The sequence below is a fragment of the Gamsiella multidivaricata genome (genome assembly GCF_025024155.1).
Source record: "Gamsiella multidivaricata strain RSA 2152 chromosome Unknown BC939scaffold_4, whole genome shotgun sequence".
In the NCBI taxonomy this organism is placed as follows: Eukaryota; Fungi; Mortierellomycota; class Mortierellomycetes; order Mortierellales; family Mortierellaceae; genus Gamsiella; species Gamsiella multidivaricata.
Genome location: NW_026251712.1, coordinates 128786 through 154335, shown reverse-complemented (window position 1 = coordinate 154335; position 25550 = coordinate 128786). Strand labels below are relative to the sequence as shown.

Below are 25550 nucleotides of genomic sequence, written 5' to 3'. Positions count from 1 at the left end.
ATAGACGAAATTAAAAGCGACGATAATCTCGACTCAACAGAGATACTATATCTGTACCAGTGCAACTTTCTTTGAACACTTTTAAGACTTTTACATCACTTCAAGATTCGAGGATACGTTATAATACCGTTAGTCAAGAAACGCCTGAGTCGAGTTCTCGACCGAGGTACTCTCAACCAGAAAATGCAGAAATTGAGTCCTCAGGACGGTACAATGTCCCCAGCGTTCATGTATACTATACTCCACGCCAAATGGCCTCCTGCAATATGAACACCTGCACTATTTTTCATAGCTCCTGTCCACCCTGCGTACTATCGCAACGTCCACTCTCCACTGAACTCATGCTCAGAACCATGTTTTCTTCCCTAACAGCAGCAGCTTGCACCGTACTTGCCAACGTCACCGTCACTCGCGTCCACACCGTCGCTCGCCTCCACACCGTCGAGGCTAATCCGAAGACCGTCTCCAATATTGCACCGCCGCTACTATTGATCCACAAGCTCTTATCTTCAGCGCCAGGCTGTCCAACCTCGTTCGTAGTCGTCCCGCTGCCATATCCCCCACTGAAAAGGGCCAGTGAAGACAAGGAACGACGAAACGACGACGGTAATGTAGTAAATGACCCTGATCCTCCTGATTTTTGCTGCTGCCTCTCTGCCAACTGCGCAAGATGCTTCTTTTTTTGATCACGCTCGTATTCTCGGGGACCGTAATACCCTGGCGAACCCTCGCGGTCGGACTCGAAGCGGATGCTGTTGATTAGTTCCTCGGACGTCAGGCCATTGATCATGTACGGAGAGGATCTCGGTGTTACAACGTCTTGGGCATTCGTGTCTGTGGATGTATTATGGAGTACTGAAGAGATGCTACCGCAAGTTGGAGTGGCGATAGCAGATGAAGCAAGGAGGATGGTCAAGGGTGAACATGTAGCAGACGAAGCTGAAGGCTTGCTTATTCCAGGAGACATATCTCCTAACGCGGCATCGGCGTTTGAGCCGATTTCGGTACCCTCGGATAACAAGTCGGTTTGCGGCCAATGCAGGCCATCAGTATGACCTTCTAGTACGTGCGATGCTGCTGTGGCTGCTTCCAATGTTCTTGCCTCTTTGGAGTCTGTAAACGACGCGCTAGATTGGTGAAGCGGTCCCTGTGGCGGCCACGACATCCTATCCATGACCATGAATAGAGAGCCCATCCCGACAGGCTGAATCAGAGGCATATCTACACTCCTTGTGCGTCGAAGGGGCTGGTAGCTGCTTAACGGTTGCTGCTGTCGAGAAACTGTGTGCTCCTCCATAACCTTGCGAGACTGCCGAAACGACGACGATCCTTGTTGATATTCTCCTAAACCCTGAAAGCTCACCTGGACGTCCAATGAGCTGTCAGGAGCGATAGATTCTGATTCCCCACTCGGGTCTCGGTTCTTTGCTGGAGTGAAAAGCCGCTTCACTTTCGTGATCCTGAGTCGTGCGCGATGCAACCAACGCTTGACGGATCTGGGTTGCTTTTTGATAGGACCGCGAGTTGAAGAGGCCCGGCTATGATTGTGACTCATATATGGGGTGTCGTTACAACTGGCGCAGAACTGAGGCTGTGGGGGTATCTCGCTGTCTGTATAGGGAGTAGACCATGTGGAAGGGAGTTGGGACAAACCTAAAAAAAAAGACGCCCATTGCAAAAAAAAAAAAAAAAAAAAGAGATAACAGATCAAAGAAAAGAAGAGAATAAAGGCGATGCTTCTTTTTTATTGATACGGCAATGCAATAAAACACGAAAGACCTGATGACAGACGACAAAGGATCAGGTAGCATCATTTACCGGCACTATCTTTCGATGAGCCAGCGCACGAGTTCTTGGCCAATGTCTGGTTCTTTGTCGATCCTGTAGTTTCCAGTCTTTTGGCCTCGTCCTCATCCAGCAGTCCATTAAACATGCCGCTGTACTGAGTGACATCCCATCCTTTGCCGCTGTTCGCACTGTTGCCCTGGTTCTCATTGTCGCGAATAGGTCTCTTTCCTTCGCGAACCGTTTGTGCCAAGGCGCCGGTATCGACATTTAATGCAACCACACCCATCCCTCTGCTGTCGGGGCGTACCACAACCGTGGGTGCTAAAGCCAGACCTTGATAACCCACAGATCCTTCCCTCTGGTTCGCATACGATGAATATCCTCCAGACCGAGGCGTATTCGAGCTGATACGACGCGCTGTCTTGCTGTGGGAGGTGTTATTGGACATCCGCTTCGCATCGGTGATTGTCGACTTGGTGGTAGGTAGAGGAATCCTAGTGGGCAGGGATTGTCTTTGTTGGCTTTGCTTTGGCGCAGGTGTCCGAGTCGGCACTGATGCAGCTCCTACGCTTCTGTCTGTAATTTTAACCCTACTGCCTTTGTTGTTACTGTTCAAGGCCTCGATCTGCTCGAAGATCACCATGAACTCCTCCCTCATGGCGGCTGTCTGGATCGCCATCTTGCGAGTTGTTCGCATGATCTTCGCGTATTTGTGCGCCTGCTGCTCGAGTACATGCTCTCTTTCCACGCGATCCAGAAAGCCCACGACGCACTCTGATTGAATATCCACGTACAGCTGCATGTCGTTCTGATAAAGCTCGTTTTCTTTTCTCGCGACATCTTTGTCAAGGTCGGATCCATCAGTAACAGGGTTTGAAGACTGAACCCATTTATCTTGGCTCTGAAGGCGCAGGCGACCATCTTTGTTGGTGAACAATATAGAGTTCTGTAGAGATCTCAACTTGAAGACACCATGGCCTGCTATGCTCGATGCATTTTGAAGGCGTTCTTGTGCGGGATTTCGACGTTGGTCGCCACTGGTCCCAGGTACTTGTTCTCCGAGCCGGTCTTTAGCACCAAGCGACCAGCGCTCGTGTTCTTGGTCCAGCGGACGATGATTCGGCCCATTTTGGCTTCGAGAATGGTGCATATATCCAAGATTGCTCCACTTGCGGGTTATTCTCTCTGCCCGCTCCGTTTCAGCCCCGGCGTCATTCCCGGCGCCAAAATCGTCGCCACCGGAACCGGCCGAAGATGACGCCAAAGAATTGCTATTGAAAAGAAGAGGAGGAAACGGAGTCCTGGGTCGATGGCGCATTTCGTTGGCGCGATCGCCAACGGGGGAAAGACGAGAACTTTGTACTGAAGATGAAGCTACTATATCCGGCTGAATGAACGAAGGCGCACGATTCTTTTTCCTTGACAAACTTGAGTCTGCATTCTTTTCGATACGATCTTGTTCCTCAGCGGCTGATTCGAATCGTAGAGGATGGCGCGACGACGGACCCGCAGCGTCGGTTTTGAAAGTAGACGTCGGTAGCTGTTGGGACCCGTCAACAGGCGCGACAAATGACGTACGGCCCTTGTAAGACATCTGAACGGCAGTGGTGGACGTAGGTCCCGCCAAAGCATTCGACATCGAGCAGAGACTCCCAGTGCCTTTTCGTATATATCTTCCGCTTGCTCTGTTTTTGGGGCTCTTGGAAGGGTCGGTATTGCTTCCCCCTTTGTCGTCTCTGGTGCCCAGTCTATTACCGCCGTGGGTACCAGTATGTGGTCGTCCACAAAGCCGAATATTGGGATTAACGCCTTTGTTATGTTCTCTTTCTTGAGGTGTTGGAGGTTGCTGCCTTTGTGATCTCAAGGAACCAAGTGATTTTGTGGACGAGCTAGTCGTGCTCGCACGACTCACTCCGCCTTTGTCAGCCTGTAGATCTAACTGCGGTCGGGGGCTCAAGATCATGGTGTTCCGTATCTATGACGACATAGGATGCAGGACCATTTCCAATGGTTAGCCGTTTGCCGCTATTCTTGCAATTATAGATCCTAAATGCGCTGCGAACTTACTGATCTATGGTCTGCGCTAGTGCTGCCGCTCTCAATAACGCTGCAGAGATCAGACTCCATGTTTTCGGACTCACAGGTGTGCTGTTGGATCAGGGCGTTTTCTCGATGGCGAGGGTCATGCTTCTCCTGCTCCCAGTCTTGAAAAGCATCAGGACCGCTCTCTGTATCGGAATCAACATAGACATCTGCGGAGACCGCGATCCTGTCGAGGTCGTTGTGCTTGATCCCCAAGAAGGATCTTATGGCCTTCTTCATGTCTTTCATTGCAGGGTGTAAGCGCTATAGCGTGGAAGTGAGAGGTAAGAACGCTTTTGAAGTTGTGAAACTGAGGTATGGTTGATCTGTGAGGACGTTAGCTGTGAAGTGTATGGGGGATGGGGAGGGAAGGTAGTGGATGGACGCGACTCTTTATCATAACTCATAGATCAAACGATTTTTCTTCATGCACGCCTTGTGCGACGACCACCCGCGTATGTGGATACTTCCTGGCTTTTCGCTTCGACTTTCAACGCATCCTTTTTCTCTCATCCTTTTTCTGCCATCCTTTTTTTCTGTCCTTTTTTATTTTTCTTCGCGTACTGTGGATATTTTTGGTCCAAATGACCGCATTTGTGGAAAACAAAGATACCGAGGCTATATACCGAAAGAGAAGACGGCATGTGAGAAGGCTGCAGCCTTGTCCCTTCAAAGATACCGCTGTAGGGACTAGTATCGCCTCGCAAAGAAACGAAGATCATGTCAAAAAGTATTTCACCTCAATAGGAGTATCCGCCTGAAGAACTCTGGCTTATGGAGGGAAGCTCTGATAACTCATCGCAGCTGCCGCTTACTGTCAATGCTTTTAATAGCTTTAATAGAGAGAAAGCGCCCAGTTCATGTCCCGGAACCGATGCTCCATCCTGACGCTCCCTCCTTCCTCCTCCCCCTCCCTCCATCTCCACCTTCAGGAGCGTATGTCTCTGTGAAAACATCTTGCGTAACTTCCTCCCAACCTCATTCACCTTCAGGCGCAAATATGGTATGTGTACTGTGAAACATTTTGGGACAAAGGGTAGCTTGGTGCGTTCGCTTCAATCAACCCTCAGTTTTCGTTCGCCTTATTCGTCAATCAATCTCTCGATTGGACCAAGTCATGTGATTACAACTATTTTTATTTATTTTTTAATAAGCTAGTGGGCCTGAATGGCTGTAACTGAAAATGAGGTGCCAAGGAATGTGATAAGATAGGTCCTGCTGCCTCATCTCACCCTTGGGTGCAGATAAACAACCCCTGGCAAGCCTTATGGGAAAGTTAGCAAGAGATACTTGATTTCCAAGTCCCATTCCTCCTTCCACAAAGTCTCATCCGCAAAACTGTCCAGATTGTTCTTGATGGCCTCCAAGATCTGGTTCAGGTTGCCATGCAGGGTCGCAACATAGCTGGTCAGCTTTGGCTGAGCGGTCAGGGTGGTCTGAAGAGCAGGTGCGATAAAGTTGACATACACATCCGAATCATCGCCATCGACGCGGGCCTGAAGCTGGCCTGTCAGCTTCTTGACAATCCTGGTCTTGATCATGGGCATGAAGTGACAGATCGATGGTGGGTTTCCGCAGATATAATCCATGTTGTGACAGTCGGGCATGGTCCAGTTGACACCGCGTGGGGGCTGGATGACACGATGAGGGTGATTGCAGTCGCCCTTGAACTTGGGCTCATCCTTGAAGATAGTGTCAAAGACCGTCTGGAAGATGGTGTTGCCCCAAGCGGTCTGAGCAGCGGTAACAGAGTCCTTGAGGGTCTTAATGGCAGTCTCCCTCTCTGTAGCCGTAAGGATGTCGACTGGAATGCCATAGAAGAGCGACTCCTCGATCTTGGTGTCGAGGAGGGTGAAGTAGTGGTTGGAAACGAACTGGTACTTGTCCGCAAAGGCGTGCGAGACATTGACCTGGCACTCACGCTCACAGGCGAGAACTGAGGGCGCAAACAATGCCGCCGAGAAGGCGCCGAGGATAGCAGCAGTAGAGAATCTCATTGTGCTCTGTGTCTTAATATATTTGTCTATCAGTTGCCGGGAATGGAGGTCTTGTCAGTGAAACATTATTACTTTTCAAAAAAGAGACAGAGAAGAGCTGCAGCGAGAGAGGTGTTTCTATCGAGTCAACTTACGATGAGGATGAGATAAGATGAGGGCCGAAGGAAGGGGAAAGGGGATGCGGATGAAAGCAAGGAAGCAAGGATGAAGAAAAGATGATGAGAACGTTGATGGAAGAAAAAGGTATGCGGATGGGGAAGTCCGATAGAAATAGATTGGGGCATTTCAACGCAGCCACACGGAGAGAGTCCGCTTGCGGGGTCTGGGGCGAGGTCTCAGGACAGAAACGACCCAAAATAGAGTCCAAATCACTGGCGAACCGCAAGATATATTTCTGAATACTTGAGAATCAATTTAATGAAATAAGGTTTCTTTGAGCAGTAGATCTGTAAGTGCATGGTCATGCTTTTAAAGGAGGCCCAACCACCCACCATCCAAACGACACGGATGGAATTGAAAAGGACTACTAAGGGCGTATCAAATCAAGTCGAGATCTGAGGCACAAGTCGCGAGTCATGGATCATAAAGCCAAGCATACGACGTGTCTCTTGCTGCCGTCCTCATTAAGGAAATGTATAATAAAAAGCAGGTTCGTCGCAATCGTATTTATTCCTCTTAAGTCCCGCCTAGACGTGACCCACGAGCTCCATTGAAGTAGTAGCCCTGCTAGACATTACAATGTCTGCTCTTCATAGTCCTTCCTCATCTATGCTCCGAGTCTTGTGGTATGCTTTGCCGTGCCATTTTCAGTTTATTCAGGGATGTTCAAGATGCCCGTTCTCGAGAATTCTATGGCTATATCGCATAACTCTACATCCACGCCAGTAATCTCAGACAAGCGATCTCTCGTCATCCAGTCTCGGACCTCAGGCGGAGCCGTGGAAAATTTTTTGAAGGTGTTGGCTAGGACCACGTACTCGTCGCGTGTGAGGGGGCTACGAATATCCTTAGAGGCATTTTCGCTTTGAATCCGAGAATCGGGAGGTGACAGTTCACAACTGGATGAGGAGCTTGCGGGTCCGGAGCAGATGAGGGAACCAGAAGTGCGCTCGGCAGGGGTCGACATTGCTTGCTGATTGTATAAGGGATGGAGTTGAAGGAATGAAGATCGTGCATTTCACAAGAGGCTATGCGATTAATTTTCGGCCCCATACATTGATTTCAAACAAAGAATCACGTTTAATTGTGGTTATTCATATTCGTACTCTTCCCCTTCGAATTCGAAATGGTCATCCAGCTTCTCTATGATAACTAATGGCCGGCCATAACGAGCATATTCTTCTTGGAGCTCTTCCTCCCAGTCCGCTTCACTTACAGACCTGAGTTCATCCTCATCCGGATAATGAGACTCCTCCTCATGGTCTGTGGCGGTAGCGGAAGCGCTCGAAATATCACCTTGAGACAGTTTATCCAGGGCATCATAGTATGCTTGGCCGATCTTGACGCTCTTGGCCCACACTGAGATGAATGTACTGTCCTTTAGCTCGCAAAAGTAGTGAGTTAGGGTTCTCTTGAGTCTCAACGGTGTCATCTTCCCTGTCGTATAGGCAGCGACCTTGTTCTTCACAACGGCCCATATCTTCTCGATGGGCTGGAGCTCGCAATGGTAAGGAGGGGTCTTGAAAATCTCATGGCCACCAATTTCCTCCGCAATTTTTGAAATCGAAAACGGCTGGTCAGGTAGACTCTTGATATACGCCAGCATTTCATGGTTCGTTGGTGGGCGTCCGTTCTTCCCATGTGGAACCAGGTTATTGGTGACAGCGTACCAATTCAATATGTCCTCCTTAGTGCTTCTGGTAGTGGGCTTCCTGTTGACCTTACTGAAGTGATAGGAGGCGCCATCAAGGTGAATGTGGCAAGGGCCGAGTCCCATGTCTCGCAGATTCTCGCAAAGTTTCCTGAAGATGCCGTTAAATGTCTCCGAGTTGAAGTTTCCATGATAATCGTCGTCCTTTGCTATGACATTAGATGAGCGAATTACATCCGGGACGTCCTTCCATAAGTCGGCGTCTTGCAATGATTCCAGACCATTGGATAGGCCTTTTTTTGATTTTGCGGGCCAGATATGCACACTGTCCTTGACGAACTTGCCCACAACTTCGTCCGTGTCCGCATCGTAGTACACCACAAAGGCGGCGAAAATAACCAACAATGGCTTCCGACCGGGCTCGGAAACTGCACCTCCTGTTGAAACCCACCGCTTCGCTGCTGCATGATCAAGGTGACAGTACGACTCATCCAAAAATACCTCGGGCCGTTTGGGCACCAGCCTTCCATCCGATAGAGTTCCCAGGTTTTGTAGGCGGCGCGCGAGGTACTGACGTCGGAACTTAACATTCTGCGGCGCATCGTGCAAAATGTTTTGGCGGATCCCTTTGCCCCAGTGAAGTCCCAGTTTATGGAGATAGCGTCGGATAGTGCTGACTGATACATCGAGTACCTTCTCATCTCGTAGCTGGTTTGCAATGCGATTAGATGAGTTGGGTAGTCCTAGCTTATTGGTCTCGACCACAATTTCCATCATCCTATTAGAAACGGCCATTTCCAGCGCTTGCTGGGGAGGTCCAGATCTTTTGGCTTCGCCACCTTTGAGGGTGCCGGTTATCGAAAAATCAATCGCCTTCCTGCATGTCGACTCACTGACGCCGGTCAACAATGACAGTTCTTTAGATCTTGAGCCATTGCCAAGGCTTGAGATCCATTGCTGGACAGGTTCTGGAGCGAGGGAGAGACTCTTGAAAATCATTGCAAGGATGCAGTATTCATTGAACGTAACGCAGGATCTATCACGCTTGAAGGTGGGGTTATTCAGGACAAGATCCTCGCTTGGCTTCGATGCTGAAGCAGGCTTTTTAGGTTTGGAAGAGTCCTTTGGTGCCCTACAGTCATTCCTGGAGTCAAAGGGGTTTGAGGAATCGTCCGCGACAAAGGCCAACGTCGGGGGCACCTTATGGAATTTGGGGGGTTGGATCGGAATGCCACAACTCTTGGGAGGGGTTTCCTGTACAAAGAACAAGTTCCCTACCGGTGGGTGATATCGGAGAGGAGGAGGAGGAGTACGAATCCTATGACTCGGGGAACGGTAAGGGGATTGTCGGTTGTAGCCAAGAGACCCCGGAGACCCCGGAGATCTAGTAGGAGTAGGAGTTCTGCGCCTCTGTGGGGGCTTGGGACAGTTCCTGGGCTTGGCAGAGTTTTTTGGCGTCCTGAAACTATTTCTGGAGGTGAAGGTGTCCGAGGGATCATCCTCGACAAAGGTTAACGTCGGAGGCACCTGGTGGAGGCTGGGGGACTGGGTCGAAATGCCGCGACTCTTGGAAGGGGTTTCCTGCACAAAGAACAAGTTTCCTACTGGTGGGTGATATCGGAGAGGAGGAGGAGTACGAATCCTATGACTCGGGGAACGGTAAGGGGATCGTCGGTTGTAGCCAAGAGGCCCTGGGGACCCTGAAGACCCTGGAGACCCAGTAGGGGTTCCAGGCCTCGGTGGGGTACGACAACTCACGCGAGTAGGGGATGTGGTAATATTCCACGCGTCTTGTTTCGGGGAAGCATTGGGAAGCGATGAATTAACGCGTCCGATGGTCTCAATGGGAATGCTAGTGCTGTTGGACATTTTTTCTCGGTTGTGTTGCAAGATTTGTGTGGTTCATCATCTAGCCATGAGCTTTCAAATGAGCATTGGCGTTGTGCATCCGTAGCCCCATTCCCTAAGTGCACTACGTCTCAGTTTGCTTGTAGAGAGCTACCAGTCGTTCCAAATTGGGAACAACAGGAATCTGTCCAAATCGGGATAGTAATCATTCAATTCAAAAAATATATGCGTCCAAATTAGGAGTATTCACTTCAATTCAAAATTATATTTCGCGGTTTACCAATGCTTTCGACTCTAGATTGGCGGTTGGACATACTCCTCAGCCTATGGGTTCACAGAAGCGCCGCACCTCAACCCACAAACGCGAGCAATTGGGCTGACACGTACATGTTAAACCCGCGCTGTAACGATAAAAGATCCGCAGGCAGGTCGGCTGTGCTTCAGGAGGCCCTATCCACCCCGTATTCAAGGGCCCACTGTGTCCGTTCAAGTCACAGCCGAACATGACTGTAGTTCTGGTAGAGCTTTTTAAGAAACGCTAGAGCATGGAGAAGTCTATTCATCATGCATTTTCCTATATAGTATATTGCGATGGGCATCGTCTTTACTTGTGGCGGAAACGCACTTCGATAAGTATAGCATATTGACCATCCATGGTCCAGCTCTTCGCTCGATGGGTCAGATACTGCAGTGTTCGAATCCATGTTAGTCTAGATTTTGTGCAGTGGGCATCCAAATGGGGTCAGACCACGTCCAGCAGTACTCTGGAGAAGCCGTACTTGGGCGCGCATGATATTCTTTTCTTGTTTATTCTTCTTTTGATGTGCGGAAATAAATATCTCCCGCACCTACAGCAAATGAATACTATGCACCCCATATGAGAGATATACACTCTTAACCCAAGAGAGGGGCGGTCTCGCCAGACTGGCGGCCAAAGAAGGAAGTGACGAAAGGCTTCAAGGTGTAGACAGCAACGGCGATGCCGAGACCAAGAGAGGTCCAGTGGATGGCAGCATCCTTTTGTTGGGCAAAGACGCCGAACAAGTACCAGGACAAGACCAATGCGCCAGCTATGCCGTCGCAAATCGAAAATAACGTAGCATCGTCAGAAGTGTGTGGCACCCCATAGCGCGTAATATTAATCGCCCGTAGCCTTGTCTCCCTCTTGCAACTGCGCTTAAATGAGTAATAAAGATAACTTACCGACATCACCCTTCTTATACTCGATGTAGCCAATGACAGTCGAGGCAACGAAGACAAGGCCGACAATGGCAAGGACCGCCTGGAAAGTCGAGGGTTCACCCTCCGCGGACGAGAAGACAGCGAACGCGTTGATGACCAAGAGGACAAAGATCCAGGCATGGTACAAAGAGAAAGGGAGATGCAAGAACAGGACCTCGGCCACGGTGTCTGCGGCGTGCTGCTCCTTCAGCCTGTAGTAGATGAAGGAGACAGCGCCAGTAGCAAAGATCAAGGTAACGAAGGCAAGGAAGGTGTGGCCGGCAGTCTATGATCATAAAGGCAACAGAGAATCCACACGTTAGCATGACAAGCGCCGTAATGGTGTCTCTCGGATGCAAGACATGGCATATCAAGGGATGGCATTGCATGAGATTGCATAAATACTATGCAGAATAACTGACCACCATGGTCCATGGTTGGTAAGCCGACTAGATTTCTCATGATCGCTTGACCCAAGAAAAAAAAAATACATTCCCCATCGCCGCGGAATAAAAAATCCTCCATCTTGAAACCATCCACGCTTGTGTACAAACAGACAACGACGCGTCTACCTCAACTGTATTGGCCGATAGAGCAAAAGATGGAATAAGATTATTCCCAAATAACAGCGCTCCAGGCCCAAGTTAACAGCAACAAGATGGTGTCTAGTTGGGCGTCTCCAATAAGCTGTAAGAGGAAAAGGTGGTTCATGTGGGAGATGTTTGAGAGCTTTTTTTTTTTTTTTTTGGTTCCCGCGTCTTCACGTCTTCACGTCTCCGATGGGCGCGCTTTTCATTCTCACGCTCAGTATTACAACGGAATGAGACCCTTATCTATTCTCAGTGCTCTTCATAGCGCAAAAAGAAGGGGATAATGAACAGGTTCGACAAGAATCTTACCCAAAGAGCGAGCCAGATGGCGTTGATGATCGAGACAATGACAAAGTGCCAGCCGACAGCCTTGTGAACCTTATCGTTGAACCACTGGTAGATGACCATACCGCCGAGCAAGACGTGGATCAGGGTCCAGATATAGAAGGTGAAGGCAGCAGGAGTGATGTAGGACTGGTGCTTGGAGTGATAAGGCGAATCTTGGTCCTCGCCACCGATAAAGGTAGAGTACAGATTTCCGGATACCAAGGTCAAGTAGACGAGGATGTTGGCGACCTTGGAGGGCCAGTGGTGGGTAGAGAAGGTCATCGGAGACGTCTTGCGAGCTGGGAATGGAGAAAAGAGAGGAGGAGGGATGAGGAGTAGGAGAAAGAAGAAGAAGAAAGAGAAGAAAGAGGAATATAAAATGGCGCGTAAAAAAAAAAAAAAAGCCAGGGCAGTGTGCACGTTGGTTAACTAAGTTGGAAGTACTTCTGTTTGAAGGACCGCTTGACACCTTTAACGATGCGATCTCGAACACTGTACAAAGAGGCACGCTCGAGCTAGATGGGACTCCGTTGTAGGACAAAGATGTGAATTGTCAAAGTACTAAGCACGCACACAAACATCAACATATCACTGCCTCTTGTCTTGTCGGTGTTGTTTGTTCGACAAGCGCACCATCCAACCACGGCAAAGTGTGCTGTGACGTGCGGGCGCTAGCCGTTGTCTGCCATCCAGGCAGACAAAACCTGTAATCTGGGGCTACTTCCGTACTTCCTCCTCCTCTTCCCTTTCCTTCCCTTTCTTTTGCTGCTTTCTTACTCTCGCTCCATTTGGCAGCTTTCACAAACCACAAGCGTGGACAAAATTGTGACCACATAGAGAATGTGTATTGAATTGCACATACACTCAAAATAGGACTGGCAGTATCAACAAAAAGGGCAACTCTTGGCACTATTGCTTTGATCAGCAGGCGCGTTTTTTTTCAAAAAAGAGGAAAAAAAGGCTGAAGCAACTATGTTTTTTATTCTAGCCTTTGTGGGATGCAAGTTTCTAAACCTTGCTTACCCAACAAACGTGGAACTCCTTCCTATCCACAACGTACGTTGCACGATACGCAGTAAAGAAAAGAAAGATGAACACGGAAGACCGCCAAAGCTTTTGCATAAGGTAGAGTATCAAAAGAGATCCTTTTGGATACTTGCAGGTCCTTCTCCAGGTGAAAACCTTATTCGTTTCAGCTTCATCTCTCTATAGCGACGACGATTGAACCCCTCTATTCTCGGTCACAGCCATGTTCAGTCGTCCCAGTCGCTTCATGACACCATACAAGGATAGTGCCTGGGCTTACGGCTCATAAAAGTGTGCTACCGAATATGTTTGTAGGTGAGAGGGAGGGGAGTCAAACGCGTCAGTGCCACCAAATATCAGGGGCCCAATTGAGGTCACACACTACGAGCGTTCCCAGGCACCCTCATTCGAATGTGCCATTGCAACTAAACCTCATCACTCGACGTTCGAATCAACAATCTTCTTCTTTACCCCTCCCTAGTCTCCAGCTTCGATGTCTTCTTTTGCAGCGTCTATTTCAAAAGTCTTTCATGGCACATTCATTCATTCCGTTTCTATCAACGAAATCGAATTCATAGAGGGCGGACTCCTCTTTATTGATATCCACGGAAGAATTGCCAGGATACTAAAGGGTGTGCAGAAAACTCAATTGGGCAATATGCTTGAGGGTGTGGATGAAGAAAAGGTACGTAAAAGACACGTTACTTTTTTTGCCTCATATGTAGTCGCAATAGCACATGCTGTACTTATAGCTACTTGTCTGGCTCTTTGAACGCACAACCTAATAGGTCATCATCCTGAATGAGAATCAGTTCATTATTCCAGGCTTTATCGATACCCACATTGTAAGCTCGCATGTAATGTCTTGACGTTTAACTCTATGACATATGTATCTCAAAGAGTGTCTTGTCCAAACACGCTGCTATGCTATAGCACGCCTCTCAATACTCGTATTGTGGGAACGGGCACGATATCCCTTTACTCGAATGGCTCGACACCCTTACGTTCCCGCATGAGAGCAAGTTCAAGGACCCGGACTATGCGCGGCAGATTTACTCAAAAGCCGTCGCCCGTTCACTCCGCAACGGTACCACCTCCGCCTGCTGGTTCGCCACCATCCATCTGGATGCGACTAAGGAGCTGGTCAGGGTCATTGAAGAACAAGGTCAACGTGCCTATATCGGCAAGGTCAACATGAATCAGAATTCGCCCGATTTCTTGATCGAGACAACAGAATCCTCGGTTGCGGACACGCGTGCCTTTATCGAATACGTCAATGCGACCAACGCACACATGGGGACCGAGTCCAAACCGCTGCTAACGCCGATCATCACACCCCGATTCGCCATCTCTTGCACCTCAGATCTTTTGAGAGAGCTGGGTAGGCTTGCGGCAGAGTATCATGTGCCGATCCAGTCGCATCTGTGCGAGACCTCGAGCGAGATCGATTTCACAATGTCGTTCTTCCCGAACTCGGTCAATTACACAGCTATCTACGCGGAACATGGCCTTTTGAACCGCCGGTCTATTATGGCCCACTGTGTGCACATGAAGGACGAGGAGTGGGCGCTGATGAAGGACGTCGACGCGGGTATCTCACACTGTGCGAACTCCAACTTTAATATCAAGTCAGGGATGGCGGATGTCCGTAAGATGATCGATCTGGATCTTAAGGTCGGTCTGGGAACAGATGTCGCGGGTGGATACTCTTCCTCGGTTCTGGAGGCATTGCGATGTTCCAGGACATGTTCGATTGCGAGAAATCCAGGAAAGTCGCTTTCGATTCCGGAGCTGTTTTATCTGGCGACCATGGGCGGAGCACGCGTGATGGAACTCGGGGATACAATCGGCAACTTTAGGGTCGGTAAGGAGTTCGATGCGATCCTTGTCAACACATCCGTGAAGGGTTCGCCGCTGGATATCTTTGCGCACGACACTGTACAGACAAAGTTTGAAAAGTACTTATTTGTAGGTGATGACCGCAACAACGAGAGGGTCTATGTCCAAGGCAAGGAGGTTAGAGTGCCAGAAGAATAGAGGTCTGGATATTACTATACTTTTTCATGACTTGTAAGAAAAGATAATGCGGACGATCGGCCAACCTGGATATGAAGAACTGAGTTTCCATGAAAATACATAATTGCTCTCGTCGATTTTCAGAGCGGCGTACAATACAAATGGTTTAGCCGGCATACGACATTTGTTCATTGCGCTGTGCGAAGCTCGTGTTGTAGAGCGATATTCGCCATTAGTTGCACAAATGGCGGGTTATTTGACTTAAAACGATACCACTGAAAAAAAGAGATTGAAGATTACACTGGGACGCTGAGGTTAAGGTCTGCATGAACCAATTACAAAGCCGCTCCCCTTTCCTGAAGTAGCAATTTCCCATGCATGACCCAAAAGCAGATGTTATGCTACTCTGCTGTGTCAATGAAGCGCCGTTACATCAGAAAGGCGCACTCTCCTTTTCATTTATGTGGTCAAATGAACGAAAATGTAGTACATAATTCAGTGCAGAGGACAAAGCGATTGGCCAATGGGACTATTGAGATAGAATACAGCGCTTTTATACATGTCTTTGCTAAACGACATCCAAGAGTGGACAGGTGGAAGGGTATAAGGAGAATATGGTTTAGGAGTTATACTGTGAGTACGATGATATTTATCCACATAAAGATTAGGCTATCTTCGGCCGCTCTCAAGTCGATGGCGCGCCGAAGAACGTAGCGGCACGGTCAATGTGCGATCAGGGACAGCAGGTGTTCGCTCGGGTATCGAGAAACTCAGACTAGGACGCTGAGTCGGCTCCTGCTTTTCATGAAGGTTCTCTACGCTGTCATAGAACTGCACAGCAGGGTCATTCGCCGAGAATGGGTAGCGCCAGTCGTTAGAATGGGGATGCGAACCGTATAAAGTATAGTTCTGATGGTGCGCCGAGGTCGAAATATCAATCTCGCTGCCGTTGCCAAAGCCGGCGGCGTTACTGGCCAGAGGAGAAGTCGAATTGTTGGTCAGGGGACGGGGTCGATTCGACGAGACCGCACCCATCTCCAGCTTACTAGAATGCATGCCATCGGGTCCGCGCAGCCCATCGCTCACCACGTCCGAATTGGTTCGGCCGTCTCCGCTGACCGAATTGAAGAGCATACGGATGTTGAGACCAAACTCGGTGAGGGTAAAGATGGTCAACGTCGAGGAGAAGAGTTCGTAGTAGACGTATGTGGGCAGGTGCGTGTTGAAGATACCGATGATGCGGTAGATAGACATAAAAATGAGGAGGATCAGATCGACCGTAAACAGGGAGGTCTGGAGCCGACGGTACTGCATCAGCTCGATATTCTTGCCGGAGCTCATTCCCTTGAGCGTGGTGAACAGCTTATAGTAAAAGATGCCCTCACAGATGATGTAATAGAATCGGAAGACTGGTGCACCAGCATCGCGGAACGTCCATGCGATCGCCAAAGGCGCACACCGTGTTCCCTTGTCGACAGATCCGTCACAGAGTTGGTTCTGGATAATGTTGACGATGACGATTACAAACAACTCGAGAGCTCGGAAGCCAATGAGGAAGTAATGCAGCCAGTTGAGCTTCCGGAAGGCAGGAAAGACGGCAGAGCACCGGAGGTAAGCGAGATACATGGTGATAGGTTTGGTGATAAAGTAGGCAACGTTGTTGATGACATTGAGCCAGAGTGCGGTCCGGAAGGAGATTGTATCAAAGGCGGCGGTAATGAGGAAGAAGACGCAGATTTCGTTGACAAATTGGGCGACGTTGATGATAGGGAAGAGATGGTATTTGGAAGCAGTTCGTTTCAAGAAGATCATCCTGGCGAGGGAGTGCATGGTAAGAATGAGGGATGCTCCTACGAGCAGAGCTCCGAAGAGGGTGTCGAAATTGATGGCTGTGGCGATCAGCGAGGCGCCCATGGTTAGAGGTGTATGTGATGCAGCGATAAGAAGGTGTCAGTTGATCGAAATGAATGGGCGTGAAAGGACGTCGTGAATGGTAAAGGAAGAGGAACAAGGTGCAAGACGTTCAGGGAAGTTGTCGTTATTAAATTAGAGAGTGAGAGTGATGAACCCTATAGCGAGAAGACAGGATGGAAGCGTGAGGCAAAGGAGCGTTTCTAGGAGTGCCTTCGCGGGCCGTCTTTTATATCGTTACCGAGCAAAAGGGGCCAAAATGCGATAAGGTTAATGTGAATGGTACCATTTAAAAGAGGGCGCTTCCATCTGGAAACTGCCAGCATGCTAGACATTGGCTGAATGGTCTAATCCACCACGTTGGACACACGTAGGACCCATTCAAGCTGAGAGCTAAAGTAAAAGAAAAAAGATCACGACCACATATACACAAGAATAAAGAGAGATGGTCGACAGAGGTTACACGTCCCATGCACCTGGGATTGTTTTGGGCTATAAATCTCCGCTGGGCTGGCGGTCAATGGTGCTATCGCACCTATTAAGACACAGAAATGATGCCATTTTGAGCAACATTGCAACCCAAGCACATGTACAAGCAACAACTACTGCCCGTTGTGAATCCAACCCACCACAGGCGCAATATCTACATTCAAAGCAGGGTGAATGCATGGCGCGTTCTGTTCCGGAGCCTTAACAATGGCTTAGTAGGCTTTCCCTCCATGTTGCCCTTCCTTCCATGCAGCTGAATGGATGTGATTTTAGAGACCATGCCTTTTGCGGATGTGAGGATTCTGAGCAACTATCACGACATGCAACCTTGATGGCCACATCCATATTTAAAAGGAGCTTCTTATATCCCCTCCATCAAAACGCATCATCTCGCAATTGCCGCGACGTTGTTCCTTTTTCATCCGACCCATTTATGTCTGCAACAATTGTTTGCCACACTTTTATGAAGAATGTGAAGAGACACTCATCTCAACTCTATGTGCGCAACTTATAATATATCGCGTGCTACGTTGTTTTAAATACATCAACAAAGGTCCTCGCACGCGATATTTTTGTAAGCACACGTTGTGTTGGATGTAGTCCAGACAAATGTACCCCATTTTCAATTCCTCTTTTTTGGCGCCATTCGATAGATCTTCGGATGCCTTTCCCGCCATCTTCCATGAACGAGCGCGATTGAGTATTTATTCGCCCCTGGAGGAGTGGCACATGAATGAATAAACGGATGTATATCGCGACACGTTGTGAATCGATGGTTTAAGATACAGATCGCGCATACGCCTACCACTCCATTTCTAATGCTCGACTGACATTTACACGCGAGCATTGTAAGAAGGATAGGAAGGCTGCCAAGAAAACGCCTCAATGGTATATGCAAAATGACGGGCTTTCAAAGAAAATAAAATTATCCAAGATAATTGACTGCTGACCTGCATTTTTTATCTCACACAAATGCTGCATATCTTACTGACCTGGATCCAATGAGCTCCATGTGGCTCCTTGAAAACGGCCTGGGAGATAGATAACAAACTTGTCCATATTTTCGCGTTACATACCTGCGCACCTCCTGTGTCTACTCAAATGGATCCGCTGCAATTAATGCAAGGCACTCTACAGACGAAAAGAAAGCGGTTCAATGAGTGAGTGCTGCCTCAGAAAAAAATAGTGTGGTTGCGACACACATTCGCCACTTCGGTGACGTAATTCTCGCGCCCATTGTCCTGGAATCAATGGACCAAAGCGAGAGGCACTTTTCATCAGTGTTCAATGGAGTCAGCATCACCTTGACCCTCACACCCTTCAACGCGTTTGATCTTAATCTCTAGAGATAGTACCATCTTCATCGCCTGTTAGTCTACTCCTTGCGCATCTTGCCTATTCCATATTCGGCAATCCTTTTTGTATCACGGATTTTTGCCTGAGAAGACTTTTTTTTTGCCGAAACAGCCGCTGGAGAATCGCCCTTTCCAGCCATTGCCTTTTAGGTAGGCGATCTATTTAGCTTTTTTTTGTGGCCCTGGCGGCATGGAAAACTGGCCTTTGAACTAGCATTCAAAACAACCCATCAACCCTTCTCACAGGAACTTGAGAACTAATTTCACACCGTTCGGCGTGTCGTTCTTTTTTTTTTTGCTAGAATAATACCTCTCGGACGTGTGGAAGCAACTTTTTCTATCTTCGGTTGCCTGTGCCTGAATATTTCGCCTCCGGTATGCCCCTGATCTGAAGGCCAGTGTGCAACGTTCCTCGTATCGGCTACCTGTAGGGTTAGCATTGGAGGGATTGAGTTCTTGCATATGTCCGAATCTACTGATACTACCACCCGCCCGTGCAGTGCTACAATCATGTACTGACAACATACTTCGTCTCCTTGCTGCTATCTTTTTTCCATAGATCTAGACTATTACAGACATGGAAGAAAGCGCTGCAAATATTGTAAATGGGCAGGCGGAGGGATACAACAAGCGCAAATCACAGCCCTCGCCAGTGGCAGGCAGTCTAGGATCACCCGTACTAGGAACTGAACCCAAGAGGGCAAAAACAGCGGAATTCAATGAGGAGCATTCCACGCAGAAGCATACTGAGGTCACGTCGGTGGAATTCAACGATATGCTGGCGAACATCCTGCATGTAGTGCACGGTTTGGACAAGCATAAGATTTTTGCGACAGTCGCCATCTCTGTCATCAATGGAGAAAAGGTCGAGACCTCTCTCCAGAATATCCGTTCAAAACTCAGAGAAGCCCAATATTCCAGCATCGTTTCGTTCAAGGTAATGCTCAGTTGCATCAAACCATCAATGGAATTTGTCGTTATTGGATTGCATGCTGACATTCGCTCGATACTGTTCATCGTCATTACTAGGACGATATCAGCAATATCTGCAAGCAGGCTATTCTCGCTAACGCCCAGGACTCAGAAAAGCAGGAACATGCACAGAAATTACTCCAGCTTGCATACGACCTCATCAGCGACAAATCTCACTACACCATTCGATCGCATGGTAAGAAGATCCGGTCACAAGAAGAGGGCCAGGCAGCTCCACCTGGGCGAGATCACGAAAAAATCGCGCTCTTCCAGCGAGTTCCTGAGGGATTCGTGTTTACTAGCAAGGCTATTGTCCAGGATGACGCTCTGGATCAGGATCTGGTGAAAACAGTGGTCGTCCCAACCGCCTCGAACGCGAATCCACCATTGATCAAAGATGTTAACACGAAGCCCAGACCAGTGTCCTCCGTCTGTGACCAAACAAAGAAGAGTGCAGGGGGTATGTCTTCGTGTTTTTATTGGTATTTGATATACCAGCCAACATTCCAAGGTTTAAATGTTAACTGTTCGTATGTTTATTCCAGTCGAGTTTACGCCCTACACGCCATTCACGTCGTTCGCACCGTTTGTCGACTCTTCCAACGCTCAAATGGATGCAGAGGATACATCAACAGCCTACGATGCCGTACTGACAAGAGTCGCACAAAAGACGAAAGCAAATGTGGTAGGGACCGAGGATCAGAACAAAGCAAGAGCCCAGCTGGATAGCATCCTTGAGATCGCGCAACAGTATCAGTCCCAGGAAAACGGGATTGATATCAAAGAGACCGATTTGCAATTTTTGTCCGAGGATGGCCTCAACGTCAAGAGCTTGTTGGAAGTTACTCATTGTGCCAAGGCAGACCACGAATCGCTCGCACCGCAGGAGGCCATCCAGAAGAATGCAATCTTACTGTATGAGCTGTACAAGATGCAGGAGGAGAGGTTTGCATCAAAGAACCAGACCGTCGGCGCTCGCGAGAAAGAAATTGGTAAGGCGATGACATGTTTGATTTATTACAAGCCCTGTCGATATTATCTTGAGCCCTCAATTCTAACAACAGCAATATTGCATGGCATCAGCGGCGATATTGCGCAATTCTCTTGTGGAGCTGGCCAGCAAGGCGACACCTTCTACATTTGTGACAGCAGAGGTTATTACGGACGCTATTCGAAGGATCCCATACAAGGAGCCCGCTTTTGCTGGAACGCTGCCTCCCACCAAACCTTTTGCATTCCCGAGCAACTCGATCCGCAGTGGACTTCCCCCAACTGCTACAGGATACCCCACACACAACCCAGTGGCCCACAAAAAGGCCACGTCGCCGACGACCATCATACCTCAGGTCGCCTTGTCCCCACACATCAACATGACTGGAGGCTATCCGTCTATCCCTCAGCCCAGTCACCATGCATACTCTGTTCCAAACCAGCCCACACACCAAAAGACATACTCGAGGCCTCGCGCCAACACTAGTAATGCGCCAGCAACGCTGCAGGTCCATGCCAACGGCGATGTTACCTTCAGGAAAAACTTTCATACCGTGGTTACTTCAACAGGTGGCACGCCTGCCCACTGGAGACGGAATGATTCTCAAATTCCCTGTGCCAATTGCGGAACGCTTGTCTCGCGTAAGTCTGCCAATGTGTCCTTGTCTGCTACAATGATCAATGCCTTTTTATTTATTTTGTATTGACATTTATTATTTAACGGGGTTTTCTCCAATGCCATGTAGCTATCTGGCGACTGGGGGTTCACAATGAAAAGCTTTGCAATGCTTGTGGGCAGTACAACAAGAAGTGGAATGGGCTCCACCGGCCAGTCTCGCTCTTCCCAAACACGCAAACACCGACTTTTAGAAAGTAGAGCTCACAAATACAATTGTTCCTGAACACTTTTCACCTCATCCGTCGCTCCCTTGGAAAATCACGTGCTTTGAATATAATTTTTTCTGTTTATAAACGACTGTCAACTTGAATCTTGCTGAATCCTCCTCTCTCTCAATTCCAACAGACTTGGTATGGACACTTTTTGGATCGACTTGGGATTCAACTGCGACTCCATGGTTTTCAGACGAGAGGCTCCAGCGATAGAAGTCGACCGCAATATTAACCACCGAATCAATTCTCATCTACTCGGATCATCCCATTCCCGATTCTCGACATTTAGAATATTCAACAATGGCCCCTATCAACAAGAAGAAGGTTAAGGCTGGTGAGGGTATCAACTCCCGCTTGGCTCTCGTCATGAAGTCTGGCAAGTACCAGCTCGGCTACAAGTCCACCCTCAAGACCCTCCGCACTGGAAAGTGTAAGTGAATCTAGATCAGGATCTTTTGGATCTTTTTTTTTTCTTTCTAATTGGCTTGTCTGGGCGGGATTCAACAACGCGAATCGAGGATCGAGCGGAACGGAATGAGATGAGCAGTAGATTTGCAAGGAGGAAGCGAAGGAAACTATGGCGAACAGAATGAACGTCATCGTTGGATGTTGAATTTCGACATTTACATGATCGATTCTCTGTGAACTATGGTCTTTCTTTGCACCTCGTTGGCACTGGTGCTCTTGCTACTCTTGCTAGAGCAATTGAACGAATGATACTGTTCCCCAGACAAGCCAATGCCCTTCTTTTGGTGACCGGAGCTCGCAAGGGCTGAGAACGTCCCAAAGATTCTTTTTTTCTCACCATTCTTCCATTTTTTTTTGTTTCCTCTTTATTTTCTGTGTTTCGTTGGTTTTTTTATACGACGCATGTTCTTGTATGCTCTTTCGTACCGGTTCTTGTCGAATTGGCGGGTGTTTTGCCTTGTTTACCATCTATTTGATGCGATGCAGCCAAGTTGGTCATCATCTCTGGTAACTGCCCCCCTCTTCGCAAGTCCGAGATTGAGTACTACGCCATGTTGTCCAAGACCGGTGTCCACCACTACACCGGCACCAACGTCGAGCTCGGTACCGCCTGCGGAAAGTACTTCCGGTAAGTTATTGCAACGTCATTTATCAATCGCGTATGCTGTTTGAAGGATATGCGGATATAATTTACTGACCTGGTTTTTTATCTCTTTTTTTGTTCGTGAAATGGATAGTGTTGGTGTCCTCTCCATCACCGATGCTGGTGACTCGGACATCATTGCCAAGACTGAGGTTTAAATTCTTCGTTTGAGGATATGAAACAGGGCCTTTGTTTTTGAGCTTTTTTTTGCTTCTCTTTGTTACCTCATAGTAAAGAGAAGGAAAGTGAATAAAATGGGTCAACCTTGAATATTTCTTGTTTGGACATTTTTTTAATTTATTTTGTGGCCTGCATTCATGAAGATGAGGATGCTGCTCAATAGTGTACATGTACAGTGCAATGCCGAGGTTCTTTTATTATGATTGTCTGTGAGGTTAAAAAAAACGTCGTTCTAGTGGCGCGACCGCTTTTTGGACCTCTCGGCTCTGCTTTCGGATGCGAAAGACGATGGAGCTGGGCTTTGATTGCGGCTATGGTTTTGGCGTACAGGTCTAGAGGATGGAGACGAGCGTCCTGTGCCGTTGTTGCTGCCGCTGGCACTGGTTCTGTTGGACGACTCCTGTCTGGATTTGCTTGCGCTTCTACTATGGCTCCTACTGGGGCCAGGACTTGGCTGTCGAATTTTCCTTGAGCGACTGCTGCCGCTGTCTCTGCTGCGGGATGTTGGTGTCGAAGAAGATGCTGCAGGAGCGAGCGAGGACGATGAAGCGGAAGCATGAGCGGTATGTTGCAAATACGAAGACGACGAGGATGATCGTGCAGGTGACGGTGATCCAGCATGGCTACTACTTCCCTCACTAAAGGGCGAATGGTCGTTACTGTCGTGCAAGCCATCCTCGCGCCATCGACCACGTCGCTGTTCGAGGTACCGGCCCATGAGCTCTGCTTCTTCCTGTTCGAGATTTGGTAAAGGACGAAGACCCTTTTTTGAGCGTAGCTGATCAACTTCTTCCTTGAGGATCTTATAATCGTGGTGCTTGATTTGTGAGAGGTGTTGAGAGAGTTGGTCGCGTTCCTTGATCAGGTCTTGTTCTGCTTGTTGGGCCTAATCGCGTTTTACCCATTGAAGGAAATAGAAAGGGGATATGGTTACTGTTGGTTGGCGGGTGGCGAAAGGGCTGGTAGATAAAGAAAAAGAGAGACAAGGGACGTACAAATTCGAAGTCCTTCTGCACTTGTTTGATCATGGCGATATAACGCGAGAGTTCCGACTGCAGCGCTTTTCGTTCACCACGGACCTCGTCCAGGATACTCTCTTTTTCTTCCAGGTTCTGCGATATCTGAAAGATCTGATCCTTCAAGTGCAAGAAATCTCCCTGTCGAATTCTAACACACGATGAGAAAGGAACATGAAAGGCTGTAAAATGAGTGCCAGCCATAATAAGACGGACTGGGAAAGCCAACTTTGATGGCATAGAACTGGAGTGCCTACTTCACTTGTTTAAGTTCCATCAGCTCGGCCATCTTTTCGTCGGGATCTCTGCTGTCCATAACCGGGAGACCGTATAATTTACTGGTATGGTGGGCTATAGGGGAGGAGCTACACAGTGGACGTGATGATCCTGATTTTGGTGAGATACTGGAGGGTAAGCGGGTCGTTGAGGTCGCAACTGGACTTTCTTGGTTGCTAATAAAAATAAAAATGAAAAAAAGGTTAGATTGTTTACCTTCAACGACAGATTCTATTCAGGTTTCAATAATTACCTCCGCAGAACTTTTGACGCTGCAACCGATGCAGTGGACCCCGAAAGAGCCGCCTTGAACCGTACAGACTTTTTCTTGACCTTTAGAGCCGGATCCGGTGGGCGCGATAGTGTTTCCACAAACAGCTTACGATGGCTTTCAGGAATGGATATCCGAGCGATCAATGAGGGTGCCTGATTCAAGGACGTGGTTCCTCCCGGTGTTACTCCTGGTGTTTCAGATACTGATTCTGGCCTCAGTACTGGTGATGATCCCGGTTTGCTTGTCAGACGCGGTATATTTGCGTCGGGATCGATCAAACTTGAAGAGTGCGAGAAAGTTGAAGAGCTGTTGGCGGTTTGGAAAGGCAGGATAATATTATGCTGTGACGGTGAAATACTGGGTGGGTCTGGTGGGTGTTGAAAGGAACGCTTTGACGGAGCAGATGTCGCTGGGGTATGTGAAGGCTGCACTGAAACGGCTGTAGGAGTCGACTGGGGAGTTTCCTCGCTTGATTCAGTTGGCGCCATTGAAGGACATATTGAAAATCCTAGGGCGGCAAGCTGGTCGCCTTCTATCCTACTGTCGTGCATGCTTTCGGCGTCAGAATGGGTTGAATACTCTTGAGGAATATGCTGATGGACCGTGAACCCTTTGGAAGGATGGTCGGAAGATATCAAGAGAGATGAATCGGATGACGGCACGCGGGTCCCCTCTTGTTCTGGGTACCACATGGTTATCAGGTTACAGGTTCCGCAGTGCTCTGGTATTGCACGATCAAAAAAATTACGCTGCAGCGCAGGTTTTGCACTAGAAAGTAAAACAGTGCGAGTCTGTCTATTGGAATGCGTGCGCCTAGGCCAGAACAGTAAACCTAGGGAAATACAATTGGAACGCGACACGCCCAATGCGTCAACGTGTTCTTTCAGGAGTAAGGCGTGGGACAGCAGGTGAGGATCGATGGATATTTGCTGTTGAAGCAAGCGAATGGATTGAAACGCAAAGAACCCCATATTCTTCAGCATTGGATAGAGTTATTTCCAATCAAATTTTTCGTCACGGATCTGTTGAAACATTATTTCCGCCGAGGGCTCCTCCTCCGAGACTGGTGGTATCACTTTCAAAACAGATCTCTGTCCTTTGCGTTCGGCTCTAACCATTCCTCAATACCATAGTACAAAATCACCATGACATCCTTTATCAGATCAGCAATGGGTATGGAATACGACAAAGTATAGGAGGACCAAAGAGAACGTACAATGGAGTTGACATGTCCAGATTCAAACGACCTGTTAACCGTCGCTATGTTTTGGCCTCTTGTATTCCCTGTAGCTCTTGCCTGGAGCCCACTCAAGTCCACAGCTATCGCATCAGTATCGCGACCTGCTGTATCATTACTCACTGCTCCTTCGCCCGCCACCT

At 48.5% G+C, this 25550-nt stretch overlaps 9 protein-coding genes across 9 annotated transcripts; 4 read left to right on the top strand and 5 right to left on the bottom strand.

Annotated features, from left to right (window-relative positions):
• Positions 1-286: 286 nt before the first annotated feature.
• On the bottom strand, positions 287-4110 carry BC939DRAFT_498845 (uncharacterized protein; the record flags this gene model as incomplete). Its single annotated transcript, XM_051559871.1, has 3 exons — positions 287-1611; positions 1819-3763; positions 3856-4110. 3 exons carry the CDS (start codon positions 4108-4110, stop codon positions 287-289), a joined length of 3525 nt encoding a protein of 1174 aa, XP_051416877.1.
• A 280-nt stretch (positions 4111-4390) lies between these two features.
• On the top strand, positions 4391-4976 carry BC939DRAFT_436920 (uncharacterized protein). The gene is made up of 2 exons (XM_051553630.1): positions 4391-4600; positions 4704-4976. The coding sequence occupies exons 1-2, from the start codon at positions 4455-4457 to the stop codon at positions 4756-4758; spliced, it is 201 nt and encodes a 66-aa protein (XP_051416876.1). The 5' UTR covers positions 4391-4454; the 3' UTR covers positions 4759-4976.
• Positions 4977-4985: 9 nt separating this feature from the next.
• On the bottom strand, positions 4986-6162 carry BC939DRAFT_436918 (uncharacterized protein). The gene is made up of 2 exons (XM_051553629.1): positions 6002-6162; positions 4986-5893 (listed from the first exon to the last, which is right to left on the bottom strand). The coding sequence occupies exon 2, from the start codon at positions 5865-5867 to the stop codon at positions 5136-5138; it is 732 nt and encodes a 243-aa protein (XP_051416875.1). The 5' UTR covers positions 5868-5893; positions 6002-6162; the 3' UTR covers positions 4986-5135.
• A 4257-nt stretch (positions 6163-10419) lies between these two features.
• Positions 10420-11945, bottom strand: BC939DRAFT_482881 (uncharacterized protein; the record flags this gene model as incomplete). Its single annotated transcript, XM_051559153.1, has 3 exons — positions 10420-10595; positions 10729-11032; positions 11646-11945. 3 exons carry the CDS (start codon positions 11943-11945, stop codon positions 10420-10422), a joined length of 780 nt encoding a protein of 259 aa, XP_051416874.1.
• Positions 11946-13182: 1237 nt separating this feature from the next.
• Positions 13183-14726, top strand: BC939DRAFT_391879 (guanine deaminase-like protein; the record flags this gene model as incomplete). Its single annotated transcript, XM_051551988.1, has 3 exons — positions 13183-13374; positions 13478-13534; positions 13623-14726. The coding sequence occupies 3 exons, from the start codon at positions 13183-13185 to the stop codon at positions 14724-14726; spliced, it is 1353 nt and encodes a 450-aa protein (XP_051416873.1).
• Positions 14727-15374: 648 nt separating this feature from the next.
• Positions 15375-16619, bottom strand: BC939DRAFT_524972 (uncharacterized protein; the record flags this gene model as incomplete). Its single annotated transcript, XM_051561292.1, has 1 exon — positions 15375-16619. One exon carries the CDS (start codon positions 16617-16619, stop codon positions 15375-15377), a length of 1245 nt encoding a protein of 414 aa, XP_051416872.1.
• Positions 16620-19916: 3297 nt separating this feature from the next.
• Positions 19917-21394, top strand: BC939DRAFT_184864 (uncharacterized protein). Its single transcript, XM_051550478.1, has 3 exons — positions 19917-20424; positions 20516-21064; positions 21169-21394. Exons 1-3 carry the CDS (start codon positions 19950-19952, stop codon positions 21297-21299), a joined length of 1155 nt encoding a protein of 384 aa, XP_051416871.1. The 5' UTR covers positions 19917-19949; the 3' UTR covers positions 21300-21394.
• Positions 21395-21613: 219 nt separating this feature from the next.
• Positions 21614-22582, top strand: BC939DRAFT_391932 (component of cytosolic 80S ribosome and 60S large subunit; the record flags this gene model as incomplete). The annotated part of the gene is made up of 3 exons (XM_051551996.1): positions 21614-21743; positions 22268-22409; positions 22519-22582. The coding sequence occupies 3 exons, from the start codon at positions 21614-21616 to the stop codon at positions 22580-22582; spliced, it is 336 nt and encodes a 111-aa protein (XP_051416870.1).
• An 839-nt stretch (positions 22583-23421) lies between these two features.
• BC939DRAFT_184883 (uncharacterized protein) lies at positions 23422-25117 on the bottom strand. Its single transcript, XM_051550479.1, has 4 exons — positions 24150-25117; positions 23883-24072; positions 23600-23771; positions 23422-23490 (listed from the first exon to the last, which is right to left on the bottom strand). Exons 1-3 carry the CDS (start codon positions 24860-24862, stop codon positions 23673-23675), a joined length of 1002 nt encoding a protein of 333 aa, XP_051416869.1. The 5' UTR covers positions 24863-25117; the 3' UTR covers positions 23422-23490; positions 23600-23672.
• Positions 25118-25550: the final 433 nt, after the last annotated feature.

Coding starts and splice junctions, on each gene's coding strand:
- BC939DRAFT_436918 (XM_051553629.1), bottom strand. CDS start 5,867: ATGAGATTCTCTACTGCTGCTATCCTCGGCGCCTTCTCGGCGGCATTG.
- BC939DRAFT_436920 (XM_051553630.1), top strand. CDS start 4,455: ATGACCGCATTTGTGGAAAACAAAGATACCGAGGCTATATACCGAAAG. Junction 4,601..4,703: donor AACGAAGATCATGTCAAAAA/GTATTTCACCTC, acceptor TGCTTTTAATAG/CTTTAATAGAGAGAAAGCGC.
- BC939DRAFT_184883 (XM_051550479.1), bottom strand. CDS start 24,862: ATGTGGTACCCAGAACAAGAGGGGACCCGCGTGCCGTCATCCGATTCA. Junction 24,073..24,149: donor GCGTCAAAAGTTCTGCGGAG/GTAATTATTGAA, acceptor TATTTTTATTAG/CAACCAAGAAAGTCCAGTTG. Junction 23,772..23,882: donor AGCTGATGGAACTTAAACAA/GTGAAGTAGGCA, acceptor ATCGTGTGTTAG/AATTCGACAGGGAGATTTCT.
- BC939DRAFT_184864 (XM_051550478.1), top strand. CDS start 19,950: ATGTTAACTGTTCGTATGTTTATTCCAGTCGAGTTTACGCCCTACACG. Junction 20,425..20,515: donor CGCTCGCGAGAAAGAAATTG/GTAAGGCGATGA, acceptor GCATGGCATCAG/CGGCGATATTGCGCAATTCT. Junction 21,065..21,168: donor TTGCGGAACGCTTGTCTCGC/GTAAGTCTGCCA, acceptor AATGCCATGTAG/CTATCTGGCGACTGGGGGTT.